A 21,707-nucleotide genomic window follows, 5' to 3' on the forward strand; every position below is an offset into this window, starting at 1 on the left:
ATCATTTGAGCATTAGAGAAATCATACTCATCAAATTGTTTGTCTACTGCTATCTCCCAATTAACATAAGCGGCGGAATCATACTTACCATCAAAAACTGGCAATTTAGATTCTACCCTTGCAAGATCATTATCATGTACCTCATATGTGATGCGTGAAGAAGTCGCTATATCTCGTTGATGGTGAAGAAGTCGATGTTGAGCATGACCATCTCGTATTCCCTTGCGCAATCCTGCCATGGTTAGTAGCAAACAAGAAACATACACAAGAATATGCACGCTTTTATCAACTACTAGGTAGTGGCAGCTGAAATATCACACACACTCAAGCTTTTCCCAAGCTCTTACAAGTTCTTACTAAAGCAAGCAGAATGGTGACGTACACCGACTTAACCAAGCACCCCAATGGAGGTTGGATGTATCGATGCCTTCGCAAACACTTGCTGTACGGCTGCAATCAGATCTGTGGAGCTCTAGGTAGGCTTAAATATGTAGCAAAGGGATAGCAAATGCTCAAATCAGAGAATGCAAAGTTGAATGATCGTTCAAAGTCAAGTACCGTGCTGGTCCTAGGCTAGAACGTACTAGAGACGCGAGTCTAGACACAAACGATACCACAAGATAGCACTAGAAACAATTCAAGCACACTCTGATATATGAAAGCAAACTCAAGGATACAACTGATTTTTCTCTTTTCCTTCTTTCTTTCTTTCTTTTCTTTTCGTTTTTTTGTGCGGCTTTTCTTTTCTTCTTTTTTTTCTACACCTTTCTGCCTTTTTTATTTCTTTTTTTTTGATTTTTTTACCAAAAACGGACTCAAGGACCTCACTGTAAGGTTATAGGGACTCAACTGTAAATATAAAAATTACAGGGACTCAAATGCAAAAGTCCATATCCAAATTTAGAACTATACAAAAATGGAATGCTGAATTTATGCCGGTTCCGTTTTTCCAAACGGATCACGAAACCGACACCAACAAAAAATTCACCAAGGTGTATGGGCTGGCACGGTGTAGATTAACCGTGAGGGAGGGAGGGAATCGGACTCAGTCTGTGGTGGTGGTGGGCGGCAATGGATGGATACGGCACCACGGAGTTCGGATTTGGTGAGAGATAAAGGGAAACTGATCCAATCTACAATTTTCTTTCCAAACCCAACAAATAACAATCTAATTTAATCTCTCCTTTCCATCTACCACACCCCTTCCATCTACCACACGCGCAACAGCAACAAGCACGGCCGAATGCATACGGCAGACCCTAGATGCAACTCAGCAACCCCAAGACCGACCGACAAAAACTTCTGAAAACTACAAAAATGGAACCGTGGCAGTGAGCCGATTCCATTTTCGTAGGTCCCGACGACAACAGAGACACGATGACGGTGACGACAGTGGTACTAAACGTGACCAGAACTCGAAACTCTAAACGGACTAAACGCTAAGACCAGCAACACGACTCAAAGATGTAACGCAAAACTCAACAAAGCAAAAATCGAAATGAACAATGCAATGGCACAATATGGCTAGGTAAATGATGCAATTTTTTTTGGCTATTTTCTGGTTATGGGTAGATAAAAACTCACCGAGCAACGAAAGCTCTGATACCATCTGATAAACCCTGAGTTCCTCTCGACACTCAAGGCTGTTGTTGGCCCGATCTTTCGGTGAGTTGTGATAACTACGATTTGTGAGAAACGTTGACGATCCGACTACAACCGTACGAGACGTTGTGTTGCGCCTTAGCAATCGATACACCTCTCCGTGGGTTGCTGATTTTGCCGATGCAGATCAACCCTAATGATAGAGGAATATATTTGGTGCATAGAGTTTTCATTTGTTCGGATTTAGAGAAACATGTTATTGCTAATCACACTACTTCGAGTTTCTCTAGTTTTGATTGGATGAAACAGGTTATTTTGAATGGACTATGTGAAGAACACCAAATGGAAAAGCCGAGGACGGTTTTCCGTGAAGAAGGGGAGGATGATGTGACCATGGTTACTACGGATACATCCGTTGCTCACATCATGGATGAACAACAAGATATCAAGTTCGAGTCCTCCAAGTGCCAGAATCCAATTCGGCCACCTGCTACACTGCTGACTTCAAACGGCCGCCGAATCTGCATACGACCTCCGTTTTCGGCCCATGAGTACTTGATGGAAAGCTCTCGGAGTCCTCTTTCCAATGGATCCAACCTCATTGCCAAATTCCATCTCAGTCGGCAGAAACTGAAGAAACAAGTTGCTGTGACACCTGTAATGGGCCTATGGGCTTGTAACTTCGTCTGGGACCCCGGCCCAAGTGAGGCCCATGTGGGGTGCATCCCAACCAGGTGGAGGACGACCTAGAGGACCTCCCACCTCCTTAAATAGCTAGGTAGCCCTTTAGAGTTTCTTGGGTTTTGATAGATTAAAGTTTAGCCATTGCTACTTGCTTGCAGCGCGCGTGTCAGCTAGACCGTCCGTCTGCTTGTTCTTCGGAACCCCAACTTATCATTTGTATTAAATTCCTATTTGCAATATCAGATTGCTTTTATCTTATTCTTGCTTGTTTCTTCGATTTGCTTGCAGGAATAGGGTTGATCTGCACCGGCAAGATCAACAACCCACGGAGAGGTGTATCGATCGCTAAGGCGCAACACAACGTCTCGTACGGTTGTAGTCAGATCGTCAATGTTTCTCCCAAATCGTAGTTATCACAACTCACCGAAAGATCGGGCCAACAACAGCCTTGAGTGTCGAGAGGAACTCAGAGTTCATCAAACAAGTATAGGATGCCTACCAAAGATGATCAAGTGTAACACTAGATCTAATGTTTGTTTGACTATGCCTTTATGCAATGAATTGTTGGCGGTGGTCTTGACATCTTAAATACCAACCTTTTTTTTTCAGATGCAATACAAGTTTTTGTTGTTTTTTTTTGTTCTAAAAGTTTTTGTTGTTTCACAGCAGAAACTGGACATTTTGATGATGGTATACACAAATCAAAATTTATGGTGTGACCAGTGACAATTGCTCTTTCTCTATTCTTGTCTTCCCGCTCCATACTCTATCCAATTCTCTATGACCAGAAATGCGTAGAATTGGTACCTCAGGCTGATGCACTTTAAAACCATTTGTTTTGATAGTGAGACTGCGAGTATAAATCACATCGAAGCGCGGTTGAAGGGGAGCATAAAGAAGTGAAACATTGAGCTTTAAATTCTTGCCTGTAGCAACCGTTGACTATGAACATTTGGTGTTCTTTCTAAGAAATGATAAAAGTGGACAAGGCCAAATGGTTGAAGTTCAGTTTGCACAATGACCAGTAAAAAAATTTTAAGAAATTTTCTTGTGCAATTAATTAATCTTGAATTTATTTTTACATGTTCTCATCTGAAAAACATGGTTGACTTACGAATCCATGTTTCAGGCGCTACGCACATTATTGAAAATAAACTCTTGAAATGCCTAAACAATTGAGCATAAAAAGTCCAATATTTTTACTTTTGTTGTTCTCTCCACTTCTCATGTAAAAATGATTATATATACATACATTTGAGGCACAAATTTTCATTTATAAATGATAATTGTGCTTATCCCCGTTGCAACGCACAGGCACTCAACTAGTTAATTATTCTTAAAAATACCTAAAAGCCCGTAAGCTAATACTCTTTGGTCGTAATTCAAGGTGTCTACTTGAGGATTGCATGTATATCATAATTTAAATTCATTTTAATTTTTTTATCAAGACATATCATAATTTAAGTTCTCAAATTTGTAATTCCAAGTTTTAAAAAATAAATTAACAAACAAATGTTAAACCTAGAAAAAAAAGACCACCAAATGAAACAAAAACATAACAAAATATACTCTCTTGGGATTCAAACATAGACAAAGCGTTCTGTCTTTTATAATAGGGTTAATTGGATCCATACTATTGTAGATTTGACTATTCAGAAAAATACCATTATAATTCGTTTATTTGTAGCCGTGCCACTGAACTTTTACAAAATTAATTAAAACCGTGCCACTACCGTAACATTTTCCATGTATTCCCTTCATTTTCCATCTTCTTCCTCCCTTCTCCCGTCTTCTTCCTTCCTGGCCGTGGCGGACAGGGTGTAGTTCCAAAGCAACGCGGAGATGACGGTGAGCTTGGTGCTACAAAGCTGGCCGGTGCAGCACACTAGCCGCGGCACACTAGCCCGACCGGCATGCTCAGGAGCTCGCCGCTGGAGCCGCATGGCAGCGCGCGTCGGCAACAGCTCCGGTGGCAACAGGCACCACGCTTGCTTTTGCGTCGGCAACAGCTCCAGCAAGGAGTCCCTTGTTCCACCTCCTGTACTAGCCTATGGTGGTGTTCTTTTCTTCTGAAAATGAAGATGACGATGAAGATGTATCACTGGATTCAGCAACCATATGAGCATAATGATGCCTGCCTCACCAAGGCTTGCTCGAGTTCGCCGCGGACTGAGGAGGAGACCGACGCTGCCAGCGAGGTGGGGACGCGCGGATCGGCCGCGGGAACGGGAGAGCCAGCTTGCTGGCGCCGGCGGCAGCGGAGTAGGCAAGGCGCTGGTGCTAGAGCCCGCCAGATGGAGGAGGAAGAGGAGGCGAGGCGGCGGCCGGAGCTGGCAGGAGTCATCGGGAGCAAACAGCTCACCGCGGCGGTCGGGCACCACGCCGAGCAGCTTCTCCATGCAGCACCCCGCGATGGCGGCGAAGGACCCGCCGCGCGCGCCGCCGCGGCGACGACGCCGCCGACTACGCCGAAGCGTGAAGCCGCGCGGATGACGTGGTTGCGCTTGCGGCTGCTGCTGCTACACCACCCACAGCTTCGTGGCAGAGCCCCTGAAGATGGGGCTCTGCGGGCAGGCACGCCGCCCTAACGACAGGAACGGCGAGCACAGCGTTGCCGCTGTGGCCAACGTTGATGCCGTCGTCGGCTGTGCCGACGCGTGAAGCCACGCGGACGCTGTGCTCGCCGCCGACGTAGCAGACGCACTCAACTTCGCTGCGGGAAAAAGAAGGGAGAAGACAGAAGAAGGAAGAAGACGAAAAGGGAAGGGAATGGATAAAAAATGTGATGGCAATGGTACGGTTTTAATTTTGTAAAATATCAATGGCATGGTTTCAAACAAACGAATTGTAATAGTATTTTTCTAAACGCGCAAATTTGCAATACCATGGATCGAATTAACCCTTTATAATACGCGCAGATCCTAGATAACGTGGCAAACCGTTGCCACCTTAAACAGGGCATCAGCACAATGCATGTGGCAAACTCTACCGTTGCCACCTTAATTTTTTCAATTAGTATTTGGCAGTCTATTCTTAAAAACAAGTTTTCCAAAAGGGTCAATTTATCAATTTTTGGTAGAAAATAGGACACTCTACATTTGTAGTGTAATTATATTTGAAAGGTTTTAGGAGAACTTTTTCTGTCAAAACTCAAAAGTAGTCCCTTCTATTTGTTTGGACCAGTCACACCCCATTAGGCCATTAAACCACGCCTACCGAAAACCAGATACAAATTCTGCTCAAAAGGTCTCAGCTTTCAAGCCTTAGCCAGTTTTTTATTCTTTTGCCCTTCTTTTATTTTTTTAAAACGAAGTCATCTTCATTATTCATTCGAGATAAACTTTTTTTTTCTCCTGAGGAAACTACTATCCGACGGTACTACAATTTGTTACAATAGAAAATTGGTAAATCTTAGTAGTCGCCTAATTTTGGTGCGCATCTGAGTTTACAGATCGGTGTTACATAACCACGTATAACACCAACAGAGGATCATCTCATGTTGCCCTCTCTTAGGACATCAATCATATCATATAATTTCTTGTTGGCACCAGATTGTATCTGCAGTAACAGTAGCAGGACAGTTAACTTATTTGCCACTAGCACGCCTAAGAACAGAGAAATTTATATGTCACATTCCATGAACAGTAACTGGATTCTGACCTTTTTATGGAGAAACAGGGCAGCATCCACAGTTCCCTCTGCGTAAATTGAACGGCCACATACATTGTGTTGAAACTCAAATGAAACTCTGCATAAATAAGGGGTATCACCTCAGTACGTTGTGCTTGTCAAGGCTCTCAATAGAATCCAGCAGACCTAGGAAAAGGTTTACTTACGTCTCATCCGGTGAAGTGAGATGGTACATGTGAAATGCGTGACCAGAAAGATGTTCTTCTGGGACACCAACCAATGTAAGCTGTTCCTGAGGATCCCGGACCTGCTTAACCTACAAGAAAGACATGTAGACCAGTGTGAGAGTTTGTGAAGAACATCTCAAGGAGGTTTTGGTTATGCTCCAACAAAACTACAATGCAAGAAGCTGCTTCAACAAAACTAGATATCAGCCTTAAGACCATTAGCCTAATAAAAGTGTGTTCGCTGCTGATGGATGGGAACATATCACCCCAGCACGGAAAACGGAGCAGTCCATTAGCGCATGATTAATTAAGTATTAGCTATTTTTTTTTCAAAAATAGATCAATATGATTTTTTTAAGCAACTTTCTTATAGAAACTTTTTACAAAAAAAACGCACCGTTTAGCAGTTTGAAAAGCGTGCACGCGGAATTCAAGGGAGAGGGGTTGGGAACCCTTGGGTCCGAACACACCCTAAGACATATTAGATCCAAACAAAAAGCGAGATTTTACAGTACATCAAGCACCAACCCTAAAAGGTACTGACAGGTTGTCCAACACTGAATTTGCAGTGTGCAGCATGTTACTCTGAGAGACAGACATTGGGACAAGTAAACTAGTACTACTAATTAAATCTAAGTATCTAGTATAGCTCATTCTTGAAATGGAACAGAAGATGCATGCTTAGTTTCTTACATAATCGTAAACTGATTTTTACATAAGAGAAAGCAAATGGCAATCCTCTAAAACTAACAATAATCTGCGAAAGACAGATATGACAATGTTTCATAAAAAACAAATTCAACATAACGATTTTCTGACCATGTAAGCTTCCAGTTAACATTTACCTCGTTCAAGTTAAATGACACACCCAACTTCTGAAAGCAAGAGATAACAGCTTTGGCCGTGCCAGAAATGTCCAATTTTGTAGCTTGATGAGACTCCATGACCTGCCAATTTTGTTATTTCAAAGAAGAGTCATGGGCCACTGCAAAATATGAAACTAAAGTATATGATGTACATTCAGTTATAACAATAGATGGATTCCAATGGAGACAAATAAGATAAACCTACTCACAACTGGATGTGATTCCAAGAGCCAAACCAGAATGAATACCACACAGTGGAGATAAATAAGATAAACTTACTGCCTGAGTTATCCTTATCGACTAAACAAATGAATGCATCCTGCTGGACATTTATACTAAAATACTAACTGTACTTTCTAGTATGTAAAGGGTGAAAACTCTAAATGGTTTAATAAGCTCTAGGTCTGCGTCTGACAAGTAATAACTGTGGACCCCCGACTCTAAATATGTCAAGTACTAAATGTGTTCCTGCGCCTATAACTACATCTCCCTAAGTAGTAAATGTGTTCCCTGAAACTGTAAATGCGCAGGGGCCTGGTAGCACCGTTGACACTGAATAGTAGATATGTATTTTTTATAGATCATTTAGCTAGTCACTATAGAGTTGTCAATCCAAATCTTCTGTGAAGTTTCAATTTGCAAGAATCTGTGCTTCAAAGTGAAGTTCCATAGAGCTTAACATCTAAATAGAGTGTTGACTTGTCAAGAGGAGGCACTTTTCAAGTGTAAGTCGTATGTGAGGCTGATTCCAAATAGCTTATGAGTCTAACCATCTCAGTCATAAATTTTGCAAAGACTAAACCCCTGAAAAGTTAACTTTCATGTGGCATGTACAGTTGTACAAGCACAGGCTTACAATTCTAGCTCCACCACTGTGGTTTAGGACTGAAGCACAAATGCAGATAGAAGATAGGCATACTCAGGGTGTTAACGGTAGTTAATTCAAATGATTAGAACATTAATGCATCATACATCATAATGGTTACCAATTAACAGAAATATCGCTGATCTTTCTTCCATTTTCCTACGATATAGCTAATTTCTGCAGTTCCTAATGTAGCATGTAAGTTCCACATGGATACTGTTCCAGTGGTTTGGTTCATAAGTTCTCTACCACTTACTAGTTACTCCACTCACTTAAAACTTCCATACCAACTGAAATTGCTGAGCTAAATACCATCATGATTCTTTAATAAACTTCCTAACATCAAGTTAATATGATAAAGTTTTCTGTTTGCACATTATTGCAAGCAAATTACTGAGCCCATAATGAATACAAGTACACAACTCATATCAATCAACTGAAGCACCAAATTTGATGTTGAATGAAGAACAAAGAGACAGTTATAATGCTTGCAAGGAAAAATCAAACTATACCTCTAGTTTGTAACCTGAAAATGCACCGGGGAATTGCTCTGCCATGATTTCCATGGCAGCAAGAAACGCGACAACCTAATTGGAAGGAAAAATAGGAGTAAGCAGTATTAATAAGGAGAAGATCATTAGCTTGACCATGCAATGGAAATAGTTATACCTGCTTCCCCATCTGTGGGGATATCACAGCATACACGTTTGCGTCCTCAACTGTTTTGTGCAACAGTTGCCTATTTCCACCTGTTGTGCCCATAACAAATGGCAATCCAAGTTTACAGTAAAGCTCAGCATTAGCTGCACATCAAAAACACCATAAATGTCAGATTAGCAGCAATAATAGTGAGCAAATAATATGAAAATAAGGAACATAAAGCATATCAGAGAGTTTAATTTAATTAACTAACTAATAAATAAAAGTTAAAAGGCTGACATAAGATGAAGAGCAGTAGCGGCTATCCTGCCAAACCTACTTCCGATAGAATATCAACTAAGGAAGATTGGATTCTGTAGTTAAATATTCCTGTTTCTTTTTGTACAGTTGCAAACAGAACAACAGACAACCATACATACATAAGCTAACGGGATCATTATAATCGAACATACAACTTAATGATTACAACTTGCTCTTCTATCCATTCATCAAAATATACGATAATTTTCAACTAGGTTCAGTTGTATGCACTATGTAGAAGAAGCTCGAGCTGAACATGAGATAGGGATTTGTCTGATATAAACAACCGGCAGTTTTTGCTGATGCAATTACGGAATGCTTACTTTTGGTAGAGTTTAGCATATAAGGAGATCAAGCAACAGAAAATATTTATATGCTCACCATTAACAGCATCAGGAACAGTGTAGTCAACAACTATCATATCTGGGTAATCCTTAGCAATCGAAGGGAGAATACTTTCTCCTTCAGATGGGTCACGAATATAAATTTCCCTATCACAAATTTCAACCTTTCCATCAGGAACCTCAATAGCACTGAATGATACAGGAACTAACTGAAGACCAGCAGATACAGCTGCTTCAGCAACAGCCTTCCCCATTTTCCCAGTACAACTATTCACCTAAACAGGTAAATATTGGTATAATAAGTGAAATCTGAGATAATAAAATAATGGATCTACAGGAATGTAAATCATAGAAGCAGTTAAGCGGTGCTTTAATGAAAATTTTGGAAGTAATTACTAATCTTAGTAACTTCAAACTCAAGCATCACAGTATGATGTGGAGATGTTGCAAGGAGAAAAATTCAGTACGTCTGGATCTTAAATTTACAGAACACTCAAACAAAGTAAAAAAAAAAAAAAAAAAACAGGTCAGCTCAACACGATATATGATTGTTGACGTGAAAACTAATGAAAAGGTAAAACAGCAGCTACCAGCTTTTTAATATCGTGTGCTAATCATAGTAACTGAAACTAAACAAGCAATCGAACCTGTCGGACTTCCATTTCATGGTGCTACGCACCCATTTCTATATATGAAATTGCTTTATAGGATATTGTCTGGAAACTGAAGTACTGAATACAACATATTAAGTGACTCAGGCAGCTAAAAGGCAAGTTTGATTGAGTTTTTTTCAATGCTCTTTTCAAAAGCATATTTTAGAAGGGAGGAACTGTGAACTCTATCTTCAGTAAAGTAGTACAGCGGTTAGATTTTCCAAACTCTATATTTTTGTTGTAGTATAATCTCAAACTGAACATCTTTTTTATGTGCCTAATTGAGTTGGTCAAACATCCCAAATTCCATTCCACTACCTTCTTGTCGAGCAGAAAGCAACTAACTATCAGTACATCCTCCAGCTGCAGGAAACCAACCATGTGCAAGAAATGGGATAGGAAGAAGATGAACGATCTTTGGCACAGCTGACTCGAGCCAGCCTGTCCCGATTGGCAACCCCTTGCACTGAACCCGCATCAAGAATTGAGAGGAAGAAAATGAACAGGAGAGATGGAAGGAGACCAAGGAAGAAGATGAGGGTAATTTGTTCTAAAAATTTTAGTAAACGCATCAAAAGGGTATGTAGTGGTATATTTCCAATACCTAAAAAATTATAAAGGCATGGCTCTAAATAGTTGAATAGTAGTGGCATATATCAAAACTGATGAATTTATAATGGCATGGATTCAATTAACCCTAATATTATTGCCAACACTAATTCATAATGGCTGAATTAAGGAACAGAACAGGAAAAAAAAAGTAAATAGATCCCTTTATTGTGTTGATAATCATTTTGCAGCCATTTCTCCTTTCCTACATTTCCCAGTTTCGGATGGAAGATAATCATAATTAAAGTAAACACTAACAAGTACTCCTTAGGCAATGCCAAAGGTACGAGTTAATGGCCTTGGCCTGTTTGGTTGGCAGCCAAAGGTTGCAATGCCAAACCTTAGGCACGCTGCATGACACAATTTGTTAGCCTAGTGCTTAGTTGGTCGGTATAATTGTGGATTGCCAAACTTCGTTAGTTTTTATCAAATTGCATTTTGTGTGGCAATGCAACACATCTGGCAAAGTGAGGTGTGTGGACACCAAGCAAACCGGCCCTAATTCCTAAATCCACAACAAGGGCAGAGCCAAACCAAGCAACCTTACCAGTATCGGGAACGAGTGCTTGGGAGGCGCCGCAGGGGCACTCTCGAGGCTCTGGCTAGCGAGGGCGTTCGTGATCGAAAGCCTCGCCATTGGAAACCGCCGCCTCAGCGTCACCGTGACGATTTGGGAACAGAACGGCAGGCGCCAGCGGATCGGACCTCGTCGCCTGGCGGCTGCAGCGGCAGCAGGGTGCGTGGCAAAGGTGGAGGCGAGCATTTGGGTAGGTTTCTGGGATATTGGTAGCCGGAGGAGAGGACGTAGAGCGGCGGCGAAGGAGGAGGAGGAAGGTGAGCCCTGCCCGAGTCTAGGGTTTTGGGCGATTTGGCGTTTTCTTTTTCTTCCTTGAACGGCCCATTCAAAACCCGGCCCGAGGTTAAAAAATTCCCGAAGGCCCAAAGTCTATATTTTGATTTAAACCCCTAATGGTGGTGTTTGAATCTCCTGGAGATGAAGATTAAGTATTTCACGCAAAACGATGTGATAATAACGTGTGATTAATTGAGTTTTAATTATTATAAACTTGAAAAATGTATTAATCTGATATTTTAGAACAACTTTCATATAGAAAGTTTTTGCACGGAACACACTGTTTAGCAGTTTGAATAGCGTGCCATGAGTATCCAAATTTTAATCCACTCCTTTAAGAAGAAACGAATGGGACCTATTTCTGCTTATTAGGATAGTAATCTTTTGGAATATGATATTATTTAACTAGAAAAGGACTGTGCGTTGCAACGGAAAACCTAATCGTTTAGGTTCATGGCGCCTTGCATGTGTAGTATTTTGACATTATGGATCATGATGTTGACCCACATGGCAAGCTATCGTGTAGCGCTTGCTTCACTTGATTGCAAAAATCTCTTCGAACTAATAAATGGTGGGTCATTGAACTGAATATGATTTGTCGCGTGAGGAGAAATATGACAGCAGTTCAAAATTCTTAATGATAGCATTAGTCTGGAGATAACAAGGATCCACCTAGGCACTGAAAAAGCCAAGCCGCCAGATCTGCATTCAAATTCAATCAGGATTGCATTGTAGTCAATCATAAATCTAATTTGATCATACATGTTTAAAAAGTAATATATGTATATACCTTTCAAAAATTGCATTAGAATTTTCATCAAATTGGAAGAATGGGTTTCCTCAACTTGGTGAACCTCGACAAAGGAATAATATAATCAAATGGAAATTTAGCCTAATTTAATTCAGCTTTACCAATTTACACGCAGATACCACACGAGTAGGCCAATGGCAGACAGGATTTTCATGATGTGTATTCAAGATTTACACCATGACATTTAGAAGAACTATTCTTTGTGTTATCAATAAAAAAAATGCTAGTTTTTTTAATAATAAAAAGATGATAATGTGTAGAAAAACATAGTAGAAAATTATATATATATTGCCGTTTTAACATGAATTTCACCGTGACATTTGAAAGATATTCCTTATGTTATCAATAAAAAAAATGCAAAGTTGGTGATAAAATGTAGAAAAACACAGTAGAAAATTACATATATTACTGGTGGTTTAATAATAAGGGGCAATTGTGTTCCTGCCCTTACTTTCTAGTTCAATTATGATTTTATCCCTACTTTTTAGGGTTTGTGATTTTGCCCCTACTTTTTTAAATGAAGCAACCGTCTACCCTTGGTTTTGACGGTAGTTAGGTGGGCCCCAAGTTTCTGAATCAAATGAGGGAAAAAACGATATTGTAATTTGTGAATTACCATCATGCCCCTGATTTCACTAAATCAGTCTACCACGTGTGAATCGGCATTTCCCCAATCGAAAAACCTAGATCGAAGGCGGCGCACGCGAGGAAGCGGCGGCAGAGACGCGCAGGGAGGCGCGGCGTCGCACGCGAGCAAGCGGCGGCAGCCTCACGGGCCAGCGCGCAGGAGGCTAGGCGGTGCGGCGGCCTCGTGGGCCTAGCTCGCAATGCGGCGGGCCAGCGCGCAGGGAGGCACGGCGGCCTCGCGATCCGGCGCGCAGGGACAGAGGCGGCGGCCGGCGGCGGGAGCAGCAGGCGCAAAGGCGGCGGATGGGCTCGCGCGCGGCCCGACGGCATGCCCGCACGACAGCAACTGTGTTGGCAACAACATTTTGCCATTGGGTGCATCTGCCGTAGAGGAAGGCGCCGAGTGCATCGCCTCATGCGCCGCCTCCTTGATGGTTCATTTTGTTGATTGAATTAACTGGCAAGCAGCTGGGATAAATCATTGAGGGCTCTGCTATATGTGTGGATTTGGGATTTTTTTTTTTTTTGGCTCTGGTTCTCCTTTCCTTTTCCTTTTTCATGAAAAGTTGGGTAATAAATTGATTTGTTTGGAAAATTGGTCGCCTTCTTCTTTCTTTTTCCCTTCGTGATGTATATATGTGCAACTTATATGTTCCTGAAAAACTGGCAATAAATTGATTTGTGTGGAGGTGCCATACAATCTCAAAGTTAAATCTTTTAGTATGCATGCCAGATCCATCGCCGCATGCATGACACAACGGGGCAAAAACACTGCATCCTCACAAAGAATGCAAAGGGCACACCTGTCCTTCTACCACTAAATTAACACCATTAAGGGGACTTGACAGAGTAGGGGCAAACTGAAGCTTCGGTTTGAAAAAACAGGAGCAAAATTACAAACCTTGTAAAATCATAATTGCAACTCGAAATAGGGACAAGAACACAATTACCCCTAATAATAATAGGAGGTAATAAAGTGTAGAAAAACACATTAAGAAATTACATATATTGCTGGTTTAATATGAATTTTCAAACATATGAATGCACTTTTAAAAAATATAATCAGCTTAGGAGAGAAAGAAAAAATTGGTGAGGATAAGCAGCATCTACCCAGTTCAACAAATGGTTTTACTCATTCATCGTGTGACATATCCAACAATACAAAATCATTTGTTGAGTTGTATCCGACGTCACATAGCCCGCCGCGCTCCCTCCCTCTCTTCGATCTCATTCCCCTGAAATCACGCAAAATCACGCCTAACTCCACAAATGACGCCGCTGTCGCCACCACTCAGATTCGGTGCACCACCTTGCCCGTGAGCCCATCCACACATCGGCGCCCCCTCAACCCTAGCGTCATTGTTCCCCTTGGGCTAGCGGAGGCAGTGGCTGGTTATAGCTTTATAGGACTGTTGATGTGAAAAACACACACTGGCCTGAGAGATTTGCTTTACTCTAGTGCAGGTCCAAAGAATTGCTTCTGATTTCTAAGCGTGCCAGTTGGTTTGCAACCAACAAGAAATAAAAGAGAAACAAGAAAACAAAGTTAAATCCGTAAACGATAGCCGATGACATATCGTTCAATATTAAGCCGATGTTATTTGCATTAGATAGGCAATGAAGAGTAAAGCAGGGTAAAGTTAAATCTACTCGATCGGGTGTAGATATTAATGATATATAATCTATTTCTAAAAATATGTTTAAACCAAGTGATTGGGATAGATCGGACAGTTTGCCGAGACAGTATAAATCACTTATGTTTAAAAGTACTTTGAGATAGAGATTATATATATTCATAGCATAGCCGATTAAGTAAATCTAAGATGTATCGGCTAATACTCCGATACCACTCTATCTTAAGATGTTAAAACAAACGAAATACACTAAATATCAAGCTTAATATATTTTAATGCAATAAGATCTTAATATAAAGGGCAGATTTAGCATATCGAGTAATCATATAAGGAACAAGATGACTAAACCAGGTAAGATCGGCTGAAACCCCAATTCTATCTCTATCGATAATCATAGAACAAGCTAAATATTATGATTCTAGATATTACTTAGTAGATCGAACCTAACCGATGCAGCATAAGCATAAAGAGAAACATAAGATCTGAACAAGATGATGAAAACCTCTTTGAGATGGTAGATACACTATATAACCTAGATCAACGTTGATATCTAACCTTATCGACTGCCTTCTGATGATAGATGTTAGCCGATTTAGGGTTAGATAGCAATATTGATAGAGATTATATAGCATATGTGATAACTCGACGATTTACATAAACAAGATTACAGTATCATAAGATGTATGCACTAATCCCGAGAACGTAAGCTGCCATGACAAGTTTTACCTCTTGCTGGAGATCGAACCCGATGCAGCCCAACTCGAAAGCAAGAACTCATCGAAAACAATGAAAGTAGAAAAGGTGGCGATCCGCCGAAAGTGTTATTGAACTGTCGTTAAATTGTTTACAAGGTCTTGGGTCATATTTATACCTAAAATACATAATATGTCCTTGCCGGACACGACTCTATCTCTATTATAACTTAAAATACAAATAAGTCCCTTAGGTGGACTCTTGCCAAACATATCTCTAAGAAAACTACCAGAATATCCTAATTAATAGATACAATTGCCTTCTTAGAACTCAATCCATACGTGGCAATACTTGTGCAGCACATCAATCGATCCCGTAGATGATTCTAGAACCACCTTACTAAGATCGGCTACATCGGCTGTTCTTCATCCGATCCAATGTCAGCCGATGCAGACATTAGCCGATGCTCCTGTAGCCGATATGCACTCCGTTTCTAGGAAACGATCTCTCACCAAATCCGCTTCGACTTTAGCTTCGAATCTGATGTATAATTTACCGAATTTGGTCGTCAACAAGGACCAAGGACCAAGGTCCAAGGATGCAGCAGCGGCATATGTAGGATGGATTTTGTCTGGTCAGGCGGGCGGCCGTGAAGTGGCGAGACTCGAGAGAAGGATGCGGCGGTCGAAAGGGAGGCGTCCAGTTAGCGGTGACACGATCCAGGCAACAAGGTAACCTTGCCTCGACCGCGTCCACACCCCTCCGCGCGCCGGTCGCAATCCGTCATGATCACGTTGTCCCCGGTGTCCTCTCTCTCCTACATCATCTCCGTCTCCCCTCCCTCTCATGCAACCATGGTGGTGGCGAGTTCTTCAAGCACGGCAGCACACAAGAACTATATGATTCACCATTATCATCTTGTCCAAGATTCATGCTTCATGCAGGACACGGAGGGAGTGGAGGAAGAGGTCAGAGGAGGTAGTCTGTTCGGCACGAAAATCTCAGGAAGTGCGGGCACGGAGCATGGTCCCTGGCGAATCCAAGTCCTTTGAGGCCTTAAGCAGTAACGAAATCCATGTACTGCTATAATTGCAACTATTGTTTCTATATTGCAGTGTGCAACGCAGTGCTGTTTGTGTATGCACATAACAAGAATGAAATTAAGGTTGGATACAAACAAAGTGTGGAACCTCTTTCGTTCTAAGCTGGCATCTGCTGAAGGAAATTGTGGCCTCCTTTTTTCTGATTCCTTTTCTATTTTGTGCTCTTTTTTTCATGTAGGGGAGCAGCTCTGGTGCGACAGGGAAGTTGGCAGCACATACGCATTTCATTGAGCACATCTTGAGCGTTCTAGATTTCTTGAATGTTTTATATTGTGATCAGACCAATAAGGTATTCAACTGGCATACAGTTTTCTCATTTGGGCTCAAGTGATTGGATTGGTTTCTTGTATCTTGCAATTTGTTGTGTTAAAAAAATATTATAGTTTTATTGCTAAAAGCAATCTATCTTTTCTGTCATCCAGATGAAAACAGTTACTTGTGGTATCTGTAGGCATAATTATGGAAGAACTGGATTAGCATGGATAATAAATGGACTACATTAATTGGCGATGGTTTTTGGTTTAGTTGAGTTTTCTATGCACGGTATCTTCTGGTAACTATGATTGACCTTTTACATTTTAAATTAAGTGAAATGAATCATTAGGGCTGCTATGGACACTTGAGTACATTTGAATGAACTAGCAAAAAGCCTGTGCTTTGAAAGTTGCTGCTATGGACATCCAGTGTTTATTCACTCAAATCTTGCGGACACACGAGAGTCCAATTTTTCATATATTTATTTTTCTTTTTTTTCTCGATGTACAAAAATTACAATTTTAATAAGTAATGGGGATTGAATTTGTGTAACCCAAGAATTCTCCGAAATGGCACACTGCTTGATGAGATCCACATTGTCTGAAACTTGTTTTGCGTGATACTCAGTATGCTAATATGAATACTAGGTTTTGATAGTGTCTTGGCTTAACTATTTGTTTGGGTAAATCTAAAACCACTAAAATATAGTAATTTTGCTTTGTTGATCCGTCTAGGGAAATAAATGAGATAGGACATTACAATGATGCCAGATACGTATCATTGCCAGAGGCTATGTATAGGATTCTTGGTTTCCCACAGTTCGATATTTATTCAGCTATTTTGCAGCTCCAATTTCATCTTCCTAACATACATTATGTCACGTATGATAAGGATGGTAAAATCGAGGATGTTTGCAATCGTTCATCTTCTTATATGGCATTAAACAATCTCGATGATGGTTTAAATTTAAATTTGTTGGATGGGTAGTATGAACTGTCTATATGCCCTATCCTTTTGTTACATATTGGAAAAAAAAGCTATGTGTAGAGATCAGATGGACTTTTCCTGTGCGAAACTCTGGATTACGATTCATGTCAGGCATGTTTTTTCAAGGATAATATCACACATCTCTTTTATTTTTTGCCTTGTGTTTGATAAATAGTTTATTTTAGTATTTGTTTGTATTCATATTAAAATGGATATTCCATTTTAATTTCTTTTATGTATGACTCTTCTAACCAATAAATTTATTTGTCTAATGCAAGGTAGCTAACTATTCAAATTTCTTAGTACCTTGTCGGGTTGTATGATACATCTCTTTATGCGTGTCTTGAAAATTACTTTATATTATTTTTATTTATTTTATAAATAAATGCATTTGTAGGATATTGATGAGCTAAGGCAACAATTTTTGCTACATCTACTAATGTACCAACAAAATGAGTGCAAAAGCAACATTTCTAGCGATACATGAGAATTTCTTAAATGTATCCTAAATGCTAAACATTAGGGTAGTTATTTATCTATAGGGTATATTCTGTATATGTATCAAATGCTTTATTTTTGTACTTGTTTATACCCGTAACTAATTAATGGAATAGCTCTATACTTTTAACATTTTTTTAGAACTTTAACATATTTTTAAACGTATATCTCCCTCGTATATTGTATATTGAAGTGATTATATGTTACTAATTCTTGTCAAGATTTATTCTGCCCACACAATATCATATTATTGTAATTTGCATGAAATATATTTGATATACAACATGAAATGAATTAAAGCTCAATTGCACAGATCATATAAAAGTATTTTTTGCTAACATGAAATTTTAAAATTTATTAAAGATAAATAGAATGCACAGTAGTGTTTAGCACGGGCATATTACTAGTTGGTCATAGAGTGTATAAAAACATAGTAGGAAATTGTATATATTACTGGTTTAATATTAATTTCAAACATATGGACGCACTTTTCAAAAAAGTTTAATAAGAGGTTGTGATAAAGTGTAGGAAATTACAAACATATGAATTACATATATTGCTGGTTTAATATGAATTTCAAACATATGGACGCACAGTAGGAAATTACATATATTGCTGGTTTAATATGAATTTCAAACATATGGATGTACTTTTTTAAAAAATATAATCAGCTTAGGAGAGAAAAAGAAAAAATTGGAGAGGATAAGCAGCAGAAAATGAAGGGGCAATCAGAGTCGAACTCCCAACCTATCGGCCACAAGTTTCATTGGCTAGAGAAGTTTGATGGTTGTGCCATGATGTGCTGATACACAATGTGACTATTCAGTGGTCAGTGAGGCCACGTCCATGGTAACAAATTGGAGTTGTTACACGCACGGACGAAAATTAATGGAACCGATCGCTCATGTGGATAAAGTGGATGATGGACGGAATTTTTTAAGGAAGCCTTGCATATTTTTTAATTAGGTATAGATGTGTTTGAAACCTCATATTTAACATTTCCAATCAGTATCGAAGTAATTGATATTGTTTTTGAAATCCCTTTTGCCAACTACTCCTAAGAGCTAGTACGAAGTTAAAAGTGGCCTACACCATTGTCAAAGCCATACCCTCTATCCTAGGAGTCATGAGATATACGGATACGGTATATCCTCAAGTATACGGAAAGAATTTAAGTTAAGAAAATCGGTAAGTTCTTATGGAAATACTCTTAAAAGAGCAGGGAATATCATAGTACTACTCGGAGGGGATAAGGGTTCTACTTGTAGACCAAGGTGATCTGCGATATAAATATATACCCCCAGGAGGTAGGCAACGAATCTTAGTGCAAGACACGCCACCACAGAAGCAATCCGGAGGACTTGAAGCCAATTTGTCGATAGATCTCGTCAAGGTTCTCTCGACAAGGATCTCGTCGGTAATATCAAAGTTCCATTGTTCTCATTTGTACCCTATGGTTTCTTCTATATTCCCATATAAACTGGATTAGAGCTATTACCATACGAGGGGCCTGAGCTAGTATAATTCTTGTCTTTTTGTGTACTTGATGTTGTATCGTTGTTGACGGCTGTTAAATACCAAATTTACGTCGTCAATATCTGCATAAATCTGAAAGTATAAAAACATCCAACATAGTGATAGGGTTTATTTCTAACATTTTCCACGAGTTGTCATGGTTATGGATACCACATACCTAATAGTAGTTGACTAAATCTCGGCAGGATCCACCACATACCATGTCTTATACGAAAATTGGCCTCGAGGGAGTTCCGGATAAGGAAAGACAACCAGAGTTCTACATGGAAACGACAAGGACTACTCGGATTGTATCCATATTGGTTTCCCTAGTTCTACTTGGACAAGGGGACACCTATGGGTATAAATACAAGACCCCCTAGGAGGAGAGGGGAAAGGACCATGGAAAACACCCATGACAATCAACACACGCCCACCAGAAGCCACAACATACAAGCCTACATACGCCAAGACACGCCGCCGGATATCGACTTCAGGGATAGGCATGGCTATTCCCCTACGGTGTCTCCGGATACTGTCAGGAGATACGAAAGCGCTATCTCTGATCTCGCCGGGCACGGATCCGAGGAGGAAGACTACCCTGTTGTCGACTACGAGTCAAACCTTCAGACCGACATGTCGACAACAGTTAGATAGGCTACCCACATATTGTATTGGTGTGATTATGGTGAATAAGAGCAATACCGGCTTCGGCCAATAGGATGTAGGGTTATTACCTGACAACTCAGGGGCCCGAACCTATATAAAAATCCTTGTCTCCATCTCTTTTACCTCAGTCTCGCGTATATCCTAGCACCAACGATCCCTATACTATCCAAATACCGTAGTCGTGACATCAAACGTCGACACGAGTGTTGGTGTATATTTGGATGCAGGTGACAAACTACCCAGGTTGAGAAGAAATATACATCAAGGAGGGAAAGAATTACATTTATATCCAAGCCTATGGAGTGTTGGGCCCATAAACCTAACGAAATACCTGTAATTGGGCCCAATCACCATGCCATTGGATTAAGGGCCCTCCTACCATGATCCTGGAGAAAATTCGGTGCCAAATGGGCCAGCAAAGGTTTGGTCGAACCCATTCGGCCCCCTTTTTCACAAGCAGTTACTATCGATCTCCTAATGATGGTTGTGATAGTTTATAGCGCTCCAACCGCCATCAGGAGGATAGATGGCAAGAAGAGAGTGAAGATGCCCTTAGAATTCTATGGATGATCACACTCCCAAGGCACCTCCACCTATAAATACCCCCTCACCTCCTTCATTCCAACACACACCAAGCATGAGCTGAATTACAAGAGGCTCTATTGTATCTTTTATGTACATTAGAATTGGGAGAGAATAAGGGAGAAAGAGTTGGAGAAATTCTAGAGTTGTTGGTACTTTCCTCTTTACTTTTGTACCTTGTCAATTACTCTTCTTTAATTCATAATATCTTTATTGAGTAATTGAGATTTACTTTGTGATGATTATCTCTTAGTTAGTTCCTATTATCGAGTAAATGAACCTATAAATAGTGTTTACTTTAATGTTTCATTGGCATTAAAGTAGTATTAAATAGTCTAGACGTGGTGTCTATACTAGAGTACCTGCATTTGTTGTGTATCCCACAGTTCGTTAGAGTAGAGGTAGTGGCAGCCCTCGAGATCACTGTAGTCCTCCCTGTCCGGGTACGGAGTAGAGCGCTGTTAACAGTGAAATTTGGTAAACCCCGAAGTCATCATCGGCCTAGAGTCAGTATCGGTTTCAGAGTCCTGGAATCAGCTGATGGAATTATCAAGTCGCCAATAGTCGGATTCTTACTATATTCGGTTAAGAAAATTAATCTACTAATGAAAGTTTATCTAGAAGACATCGAGTTCAAGGAGGATGCGGCATGACAGTTTATGTATTAATTAGGAATAGTTTGTTAGTTTCCTTTTATCTTTAGGAAAGTGTGTTTAGTGCCCGATAAGGACTTTATGTTTTCCTTTTATCTTTAGGAAAGATTCTTTCTTGTCCAACAATGACTAGTATCTACCCATGGGTATAAATATGTACACCCGGGGTCATTCTAAATTATCTCAACGATCAATACAACTACTCTTGGCGCATCGCCACCGTCTTTACCGAGGGTGCATCGGCTTTCGATCTTCAGCTAAGGGGTAAGTCTTATGTTCCGTCAGTCTTGGCCATCGTATTGGCTACATTGGCGTCGTTCAAGGCTACATCAGTACATTCGACCTCTTGGATTGCTCTGGTTCAGTTGATATATTTGCCTATTTATT

General features: G+C 40.3%; 1 protein-coding gene across 1 annotated transcript; it reads right to left on the reverse strand.

Moving 5' to 3' along the window:
• Positions 1-5,500: 5,500 nt before the first annotated feature.
• LOC4329224 (probable 4-hydroxy-tetrahydrodipicolinate reductase 1, chloroplastic) lies at positions 5,501-11,331 on the reverse strand. The gene is made up of 8 exons (NM_001416586.1): positions 10,988-11,331; positions 9,216-9,453; positions 8,544-8,677; positions 8,387-8,461; positions 6,989-7,090; positions 6,123-6,232; positions 5,947-6,034; positions 5,501-5,844 (listed from the first exon to the last, which is right to left on the reverse strand). Exons 1-8 carry the CDS (start codon positions 11,201-11,203, stop codon positions 5,776-5,778), a joined length of 1,032 nt encoding a protein of 343 aa, NP_001403515.1. The 5' UTR covers positions 11,204-11,331; the 3' UTR covers positions 5,501-5,775.
• Positions 11,332-21,707: the final 10,376 nt, after the last annotated feature.

The sequence above is a fragment of the Oryza sativa genome, chromosome 2 (assembly GCF_034140825.1).
Source record: "Oryza sativa Japonica Group chromosome 2, ASM3414082v1".
Classification (NCBI taxonomy): Eukaryota; Viridiplantae; Streptophyta; class Magnoliopsida; order Poales; family Poaceae; genus Oryza; species Oryza sativa.